The sequence below is a fragment of the Camellia sinensis genome, chromosome 1 (assembly GCF_055761805.1).
Source record: "Camellia sinensis isolate YWXY chromosome 1, ASM5576180v1, whole genome shotgun sequence".
NCBI classification, from domain to species: domain Eukaryota; kingdom Viridiplantae; phylum Streptophyta; class Magnoliopsida; order Ericales; family Theaceae; genus Camellia; species Camellia sinensis.
The window spans coordinates 116,378,165-116,388,736 of NC_138961.1; the positions used below are offsets into that span (position 1 = coordinate 116,378,165).

Here is a 10,572-nt window from a genome sequence, read left to right on the forward strand (position 1 = left end):
AAAAAAGAAAAATTTTAGACTTAAATTCATATACAACAAATTAGATATTAGCATATTCCTATCAATGTGTATTTTTAACAGAAGCCACTGAAGTCAAGGAGCATTTAACCAAAAAATAACATGATATGCAAAACTTTTGCACCTGCTTTCACTTTTTCTCCTCCCCCTCCCAAGGTTAGGCTCCAAACCTTCAACCCAATGCTTTTTGAAAAGGCAGAAGGATAACAATTTTTCATTTACAAAATTCAAGAATAGGAACATTGTTACAGTTGAAAGTCAATCATGTCACATAACAAACAGAGGCTTGGTTTCAAAAAATTAAGCCTTAACATGCCTAAGAAAGTTAATCAAAACTAACAAGTAAATGACAACAACATACTGACAGTCTAGCAAGCGCAATGATTTCAGCTTATGGATGACATATAAGTGGTAATTTGGCTTCTTTGTGATATTATTATCAAGAAGACTAAGAAACTGCAGCTTAGGGAGTGATGCAAGAGGATCAATCTCAACCAAATTCGTTAGTTGATTGTTAGTGAGAACCAAAGTATGCAACTTGGGCAAGAACTCTGCAAATCCACAAAACAGAACATATTTGAATGATTGTAATTGCATAAGCATGTCACTTGCTTTGAGTGTATGAGAATTTTGTCAAACTCCCTCTTCTCAGCAAACGCAATAACAACTTTTGGAGTCACTCTTGCTTTAATGTAAATTTTCAGTGCAAGGTCATTATCCACTGTCTGCAATAGAAATAGGATTCATTACATCAGAAATTCCAATAGAACAGATCTGATAAATAATATAGAACAAGCAACTTTGGGAAATTATTTTCATTTCAGGTAAATTTTTGTAAGTATAGTTTAAACAATGAGTAAATTTGAAATAGAGAGATTAAAAATAAAGGATTACAGAAAAGTTTTGTATAAGAACTATAGCACAATAAACATCATGAAAAGTTCAATCCTCCAAATCAAACCTTCACAAGATCTCCAAGCTCCTCGCTACATTCAAGTTTGTCCTCTGCCAACCAATTCTCCAAAAGATTTTTTTTGTTCTGATTAACAACAAGACGAGATAGTTCCAATGACTCAAAAGCATTGAGCTTTCCCCTAGTTAAAAGAGTTCCAAAGTACTGCAGCAAAGGAGGTGTTTGCCCAGCTTGCACTGGAACACTCTGCAAAGCATAAAGAGTAAATGAGGGCCTTGACATTTACACATTCTGAAGACAAATGGTTAGGGCTGATATCATGTTAATAAAACCTGAAATTTAGCAACAGTGTCAGAAGTGCGCAGAATTCCCTGCGGTGACTCTGCAGCAAGTTCCGCAGCCTCCTTATACTTTGTCTGAGCAAACAATTCTTGGAACCGCTCAACAACCTGAGAAAGGAAAAAAAATAAAATCAAAAACAAAAAATCAAATTCAACCACCATTATGGAAGTGAATAGGCACCTGTCAGCAGACATCAACCAAAGCATCAGTCACTTAAATTTTAGCCACCCTCTCTATTTGACTTAAATAATGTCCCAACATATACTTTTTTTCATAAGGGAAGCTTAATACAAAAAAAAATAGACATTAACAGGTGTCTGGAGCTTCTGAGAATGTATTTTTTGCAGTGTTACATGGACTCTTCTATTCCTCCTAGTGTACTTAGTGGTTACTAGATACGATAAGGGTAAGGGCATGAGATGTGTCCAACACCCCTACCCAAATTAGATAGATGCTCGGATCCTCTAATTCTTATGATATTTGAATAAGAAGGAGCTCACATTTGGTAGAATAGATAACAGCAAGACAAAACCCCCCAACCGTCCACACTGCAGAAGCAAGCTGAAACAGATCAGATCTCTGTTTGGTCTGTTAAGACAAACAGGTCAGACAAACAGCATACCAATTCAGCCAGCTCTCTAATATAACCACCATCTACACTATGCAATCTGCTGATCAACAGATCAGACCTGGAACTCATTTCACTTGACTCACCCTAACAATCCTCCTCCCAACCAACACCTGGAGGACAGAGCAAAAGCAAGCGGAAACAGCAGCAGAGGAGTTCCACCCAGGTCAGCCAATAACCTCAGCAGCCAGAGGAGTCCACCCATATCAGACTCTAACCTCCACACCCTGATGGTAATGCACTTCACAGTCATACCAGCCATATCAATTACCTCCTTAGACACTTCTTCCTGAAATACACCTTCTCACTTGCCTAAGATTAATCGCAAAGTCCTGAACTGTAAACCTATGAATGTAGCAATGTTCAATTAAGTATGCATGTTAAAGGAACCTTGAAATAAAGGCAAGTTTAAAGCTTGGCTGCAGAATCACTTAATTCCTTTTGGTTGTCCGGATATCATGAAAGAATTCTGGAAAAAGGGACGTTAAGAAAGCTTGCTTTTTTACGAGTAAAATCTCCTGAGAGGCATTTTCTTATTACTTGTTCCCATGATGGGGGAGCTCTGTCAATGAGACTCAGAAGCCTGGATTTCTTGTTTCAAGAATACAAATAAAAACATCCGTATGAGTTAAAGATGGAATTTAAAAAAGAAAAACGAATTTTGTAATCACTGAAGCTCAAATGATAATAATAATCAAGTCAGTCCCAACTCAATAGGACTCAAAAATAAACACAAACATACGTCAGGTAGTCACTTACCTGGAGAAGAATCAAAAAAGATAGTGGACCTTTAGAATTTGGATCATGGCAAAGAGAGCAGACATCTTGTGTGGGCTCTCCAGTGTCGCTTCTGATATCAGAGGGGCATGCTTCTTCTCCACCTTCTGAACCATCCAACCCATCATCTGTAATTGAATTAATGCTTGCCAAAAATTTGGATTGCTGGGCTCGCATTTTTTCCTGCATATCAAATGTAGTGAGATTTTAAAAGACATTTCTAACAAGGGCTTCACTAGGTCTTGTTCCGTCATTGATTGATCCAACCTGACCCAGGGCAATTTTGGTACAGTTATCATTCATATCTGTTGTTACTAAAACAAGAACATATGAACCAACCACAATCTAGTCTAAAAATAAGAATATACTAGTCGTTACCTTCCCTTCAACATGCATGTCCGACAGGTGCAACTTCACCCACATTCCGCAAACCATTCACTTCCTTAGTTGTATACACAGCACACCACACCACATGTTGCAGAAGTTTCACATATCACAACTGCTGATTCAGCAAGTTCTTCATCAGATGGATTGGCAGTATGCACGCCTTACAGCAACATTGCAGCAGCCGCAGCAAGCATCAGCCACCACGGTAGCAGCAGCAGCCAGCAGAATTAAAGATGAAGCCATTTTTTCTTTCTTTTGGGAACAAAAAAAGAATTTGAAAACAAGTTACTGCAAATGAATATAAAAAATGCAAGATAAAATAAGACACATTGACACCCTATACTTTTTTCCTGATGATTAAAATATTGTCAACCTAACCATCTAAAACAAATTCAATCTTAGCTTCCCATGACCTATTATTACTTAGCAATTCATACTACACCTAAATCCTAATTGATCCACTTCCTGAACGTGTATTTCTAAGTAACCTGTATTTCTCTGTAAAACATTCCAAAAAAACCTTTACATAACATTGCGTAAAAACTAAACTGAACATATCATAACAATTAGTAATGTAACCAAATTAATATCAAATGCATTTCAATATCCCAAATTTTATTCAAATATCCAACTATACTAAACATAAGAATCCTAAAATGCGTCTAACTATATCCAACAATCCCAAACATAATAATTCCAAAAAAGTATATAAACATTCAACAGAAAAACCTATAAAACGAAACAAAGAAAAATTAAATGAATGCCAATGTGCAAAACGATATATATCACTACAGAACCACGAACATCCATCACCAACCTGTGAACAAAGGATAAAAACATGAGTATTTTATTAATGCATTAACTTCAACAATAATATACAAATATAGTTAAAATTAATCAAAAAATTGTTGTGAAGCTATTGTTTTATCAAGCTATTGCATACAAAGGTTGTAATGCTAGGATTGTAATACAAAGTTTATATAATTTTATATTGTTGACACATGTTAGGATTGGTTAAATAAAGTAAATCAATTTAATGAGGTGTCAAATTTACCTCTATTTCAACCGAGAGAAGTTTCATCCTCCCTTACACCCGATGCATCCTCCCCGACATTGTTGCTTGGAACTAACCCCGGAATGTTTGCTAGATCTATCCCATTTTTTGCTGCCAACATTTGAATGATAGTTTGCATTCTACTCATGTTTTGAGCCTGGTCAACTAACTGCTTTCCTTGGTCAGCTAATTGTTGTCGCTGGTCAACTAACTGCTGTTGAAGAACAATCACCTCGAAGTTAGGAGCCTCAAAATGTGTAGAAGATGAAGTACTGTCCTTGCGGATCCCGTATCCCTTCAAGAAGACCGACCTCTTCCCAAGTACTTCTCTGGAAATCTGCTCCTCAGACAATGGATGTGTGACACTAGGTTGAGATTGCTCAGCGATCTTTGAAACCATAGTGGTCTATGAATGAAACATAAATAAGCTTAAAACATAATATCAAAATGCAAACATTTATTATTGAAATTGAAATAGTTATGGTTACATGATGTTCCTCAGCTGTGTTATTTATCCACACTCCCCCATGCCGGTGACGTTTGTGGGTGTCCTCGAATAGTTTCGTAATAGCCGGTTTGCTTCCTTGTACCTTTCATTTCATTAGATTTTCTAGTCAATCAAAAAATTCTATATTTATAATTTAGTATGTTCAGATTTGTAAATCTACACTTACAATGATAGATGCTCGCGATGCAAATGATATCGAGCCGCTCGTATGATTATGCTTCACACAACCTCTCGCTTTCATCGCATTCTCTGACTTTACCTACAAATTAAAAAAAAAATTTGGTATTAATATATAGGAGGATGTTACTTTAGTAAATATTTTTATAAATACCTTCCAATCATCAGTTTCCCACAAATTGTCAATCATCCATTCCCAATCATCCTTTGTACAAGGATATAGTAACTGACTTTTGAGGTCAGATACATTGTCTTTTTTAAGGGATTTGTAGTGTGTGTGTAATCTACTTTTCCATTCACTGTACAAAGTTTGGCACTTATGATCAATAATACATCTCACATCCACATCATTATTATAGTCCCCAAAGTCAAAAGTTTGCTGCAATTGGAAATAATAAAATTCAATATATTTTATATATCATTGCGATTAACATAAATAACATGTTAAATATATAACACATATATTTCAAATTACCCCAACTCTTGTAACAATGGACTCTCTTAACCCAAAGGCAATTTCTAGCCATCCATCATTTCGAACTGGGGCATGAACTCGAATTTGTTGACCAAGAGCAGCTGCTAGCGGTGTGGCGTAATCCCCTTCTATTGCTTTGGTCAAACGGTTAAGTGTAACGGGTATTCGATCACCACGTTCCTTTCTAATCTTCTCCACATTCTTTCCTCGGGTCGGTCCTCGTATACGTTTCTTGACCAAAACTGGAATTGATGCTACTATGACCAAAATTTTATTCAATTTAGTCGACATAAAACATGAATGCACTAAATAAATATTGAGATAAGAAATTATCATTTCATTTAAGTGGTCATTTATTTCTCACCTCCACTGTTAGTCACAGTACATGGACTTGAAAGGTGGTTAGGTTGAGTGGCGGAGGTAGGGAGTTGATCGGGCCTAGTATATAAGGCGGGAAGATGGATAGGTTGGGTCGAGACCTCAGGTGTGCTCTCTGAATGATTAACTTGTGCAGCTACAGGTCGTCTCGGAAGAGTAAGTGTATCTTCATGAACAGTACTTCTCTTTTCCCTAGGTGTTTGTGAAGCTATTAGGCGAGCTGCACACCTATTTGTTTTCCTACCAGGACCCATATGAATATCCTGACATAATATAAAAAAGAATTGTTAGTACATTTTCAATAATTTAAGGTTGCTTAATAAAAAATAAATTTGAAATAACTAAACATACCACAAGTAACAAGTGAAAAAAATAGAGAAATTACTTTTTAAACACACATTTATTACCTCAATCACTTGAGAATCAAAAGGCTCGTCATTATCACTTGAAGAACTCAGTCCTTCATCATCATCAAGTGGTTGATAGTCCTCGTCATTATCAGTTTCACCCACCTTTCTCTTTCCCACCCTAAAACTTTCACTATTGTCCTTTTCAATAGAACCAAACATTGAATTCTTGAGGGACTTTATCCCTAGAGCATCAAATCTGATTTTATTTTTCTAGATTGTTTTTTTCCTATCCTTCTCATATTTCGTCATCTTCTGGACTAAGCCGCCGGGCTTAAGAAATGATTTACCGTTTCTGGACATCTTTGTAACTGTACATATGGCATATAATTAAATGAAATGAAATAGAGAAACAATGCTATGAAATTTGAAAAACAATGCCATGCAATGTAAACCAAGCAATTTATTATTAAATTATAACACTTGTCCATATAATTAAAAATTAAACACTACATATCATAATCTATATCAAGATCTATATCAAACACTACATATCATTATCTATATCAAGATCTACATCAACATCAGGTTGTCTATGCAGTTCATCATCTTCATCATCATTATACTCTATGATTGTGTCGTCCTCGTCATCATTTTGAACTAAATTCTTTGCCATTAGTTGATCATTGAAAATGATCTCAGGATCCATATCACCCCTGCTGTATTGAACATCATTATCTTGGATCACTACCCCAACACCATCAGTGGTTTCTTCCTGTTGAAAAGCATCATTAGAGACATCATCCTGCTCTGGTATATCCCATACTCCCCGATGCTTAACACGTTCAACGACTCTCCAATTTTTGCCTTTGCTGGTATCATTGACGTATAATACTTGTCTTACCTGACTAGGTAGAACAAATTGGTCATCTTTATACCAAAGTCTTGTAACATCAATACTTGTGACATGTTCATCGGAGTATATTCTATTCTTGTGACCGGTGTCATACCATTCACATTGGAACAAAACCACTGTACCCCCATGCAAGTATTTCAATTCCCATATTTAGCACAAATAGCCGTAAAAATTAATTTGGTTCCCATTATGGTCCCCTTCTACGACCAACCCACTATTTTGGCAGGTACGACGATTTTCACGGTTTCTAGTATGGAATCGAATTCCATTGTAGATGCACCCAGAATAAAAGTCAATTACCGATCCAGGACCATTTGCTAATGACCACAATTCGTCAGTTGCTTCAGGTGACCCTTTCGTTCGCAAATCATTCATCTACATAAAACACCATATGACAAGTGTACTAAGTTAATGTGAATTGAAAGTTTCAACAATTGTATTCAGTTATTTTCTTTAGTATATCTTACACGATTTTTGAACTATTTTGGAAATTCTTCTCGTTGTACCCGAGTTATGTCACGTCCTTGTAGATTATGTAAAATATTCTTCTGCTCCCTACCCAAGGAAATGTGATATACGTAATTAACTTTGAGAGTTCGAAACAAAATGGAACGATTATGCATAAACGTAATTAAAATTAAATACATACTCAATATATGGCTCCACCTTAGAGCTATTGTACAACACAAACCAGTGAGCCATTTCTCGTTCATTTTGTGAAGGGTCAAGAGCCCTTGTGATAGGTGAGAATAGACGAGCATTTTGGGTAAAGACCTCCATCTCGGGACCACGTTCACCACCATCATCATTTCGTTCAGGTTTATCAATCCCTTTTAAGTACATTGAACAAAAAGTAAGACACTCTTTCACAATGTAAGCCTCAGCAATAGAACCTTCTGGACGTGCTCTATTACTGACATACCCTTTCAAAGTCCCGAGAAACCTTCAACAAAAATTGACAATGAAAATTATGCTTCTTGATGCAAGAAAATTACTTCTTAAACATTAGTCTTTTATGGGTGGATTTTTGTACAATAGTTTAGTTATAACAAATTAATAAATAGCCATATGTTCATAATGATTACCTTTCGATCGGGTACATCCATCGATATTGCACCGGTCTAGCAAACATGGCCTCACGGGGCAAGTGAACAGCCAAATGGACCATCACATCAAAGAAAGCTGGAGGAAAAATTTTCTCCAACTTGCAAAGTATGAGCACAATTCGTTCTTCCATTTTTTCCAAGTCAGTATGCCTTAATGTTTTTGAGCACAGTTCTTGGAAGAAGTTGCCCAACTCAAATAGTGTTGTACAGATCTCCTTGTTCACAAAACCACGCATGCCAATTGGTAGAAGTCGCTGAAGCAGGACATGCCAATCATGGCTTTTCATACCTGATAATCTTCCATTTTTAGAAGTCACACATCTTGAGATGTTTGCTGCATAGCCATCTGGATAACTAATCGACTTCAAGAATTCACAAAAACCATCTATTTGTCGAGAATCCAATGTGTAGGCTGCCCGAGGCTTTACAACGGATCCGTTATCTTTCCTCTGTAGATGCAATTCTTGCCTTATGCCCATTTCTTGCAAATCATCACGTGCTTTGTACGTGTCCTTGTTTTTCCCATCTATGGCCAACATCGTTCCATAAAAGTTTTCACAAATATTCTTCTCAATGTGCATGACATCAAGATTGTGTCGGAGGTTTAATTTCTTCCAATACGGTAGCTCCCACATTATGCTTTTCTTTGTCCAATTCAATTCTTCAGACTCTCGTGATCTTTTCTTGCTGGTAAGATCCTTTCCAAACTTGACTTCCCGCAATTGATCCAATTGAGCCATTACTTTTTCCACCGGTAAATCCAAGGATTTCTTTCTAAGCTCAGTTAAACCATCAAACTTCTTGTCTTTCCTCCAAAGGTGATTATCAGGCAAGTAAGCTCGATGACCCACCCACCCAATCTTACCGATCAACCCGCGTGACAATGGATTATCATTACAAGGAGGGCAAGACAAATAACCTTTAGTTCTCCATCCAGATAAGTCACCATACGCAGGGAAGTCATTTATGGTCCACATTACAGCTGCATGTATCCGGAAGGTCTGTTTAGTGGAGGCATCGTAAGTCATCACGCCATTCTCCCATAACTCCTTCAACTCATCAATCAATGGCCTTAGGTAGACATCAATATCAGTCCCTGGTTGATTACGTCCAGGAATAAGTAAGGACATCATGAAAAATGGGGCCTTCATACATCTCCAAGGTGGGAGGTTATAGGGCATGAGTATGACAGGCCACATGCTATAGGAAGTGCTCATGTTCCCAAAAGGGTTGAACCCATCGGTGGCTAGGCCCAACCTAACATTGCGAGTCTCCTGGGCAAACTCTGGATAATGCAAATCAAATTCCTTCCACTCTGTACAATCAGCCGGATGCCTCCCTACACCATCATCCACACGCTTATCACTATGCCATCTCATGTCTTTTGCCGTCTTCCTAGACATGTACAATCTTCTCAACCTAGGTGTCAATGGGAAGTAACGCAATATCTTGTGAGGGATCTTCTTACCCTTGCTATCATTTACTCTGTACCTAGATGCTTGACATGTGGGACATTTTTCCAAGTGAGCATTCTCCTTCCAGAATAGTACACAATCATGTTTACATGTATCAATGAGCTCGTACCCCAAGCCCAAGTCACGTAGCAACTTCTTGCACTCGTAAATTGACCCTGGCACCACGTGGCCTTCTGGTAGGAATCGCCTTTGTATCTCCAAAACCTTGTCAAAAGACTTATTGCTCCACCTATTTTCTACCTTCACATGTAGCATTTGAATAACGAATGATAACAAAGTATCTGAGTTTTTGCAACCTGGGTACAAGCAACATTGGGAAGCATCTAACAATTCATCAAAATGTCGTACATCCTCTCTTTCTAGAGTATCACCCTCCATAAAATTCCCCCTCTGATAGTCCTCTATCAGTTCATCATATTCATCTTCATCCTCATCATTCTCACCATTGCTTTCATCAAGGTTATTGTGTTCTGGAAGTTCACCGTGTTCTAACCAAGTGGTGTATGATACTATCATCCCACTTATGAGCAAATGAGCCTTCACACTATCATACTCCTGCTTATAAAAGTTACAACAATTGATGCATGGGCACTTAATCTCTCTAGCCTCACCCAAATGAACCTTTGCAAATTCAATAAATGAGTTCACCCCATCTACATATGGCTGACTGAATCTATCAGAAATTAACATCCAACTCCTGTCCATGTCTGATCATAAGATAGTAGTTAATATCAATAGGACACAACCTTTTATTTTTATTTTTTATTTTTTATTTATTTATTCTTTAAACATGAAGACAAAGTAGTTAATATAAGTGTAGAGTGACACATCATCGTCAATAAAGGTGCATCTACCTATAGGCTTTTTTAATTTTGTATCAAGGTTTCGACCAACAAATCCTTTAAAGTTCTATTATATCTGCATATATTATGTATTAAGTTAAGTGTTTTTTACATTTATCAACAAAAAAAAACAAGAAAATATATATATTTTTAATGTCTGTTAAATGGTAAAGGCAGCTAGCATGGCAATGTACCATTCCAATTCATTCCAATATCTTTCTTAAAGGAC

At 37.0% G+C, this 10,572-nt stretch overlaps 1 protein-coding gene across 1 annotated transcript; it reads right to left on the bottom strand.

The window, feature by feature from the left end:
* Nucleotides 1-6,551: 6,551 nt before the first annotated feature.
* Nucleotides 6,552-10,206, bottom strand: LOC114264337 (uncharacterized). The gene is made up of 4 exons (XM_082913327.1): nucleotides 8,006-10,206; nucleotides 7,566-7,863; nucleotides 7,221-7,295; nucleotides 6,552-6,908 (listed from the first exon to the last, which is right to left on the bottom strand). Exons 1-4 carry the CDS (start codon nucleotides 10,204-10,206, stop codon nucleotides 6,552-6,554), a joined length of 2,931 nt encoding a protein of 976 aa, XP_082769453.1.
* Nucleotides 10,207-10,572: the final 366 nt, after the last annotated feature.

Coding starts and splice junctions, on each gene's coding strand:
- LOC114264337 (XM_082913327.1), bottom strand. CDS start 10,206: ATGGACAGGAGTTGGATGTTAATTTCTGATAGATTCAGTCAGCCATAT. Junction 7,296..7,565: donor TGGAGCCATATATTGAGTAT/GTATTTAATTTT, acceptor TGTTTTATGTAG/ATGAATGATTTGCGAACGAA. Junction 6,909..7,220: donor TAGCAAATGGTCCTGGATCG/GTAATTGACTTT, acceptor CTACCTAGTCAG/GTAAGACAAGTATTATACGT.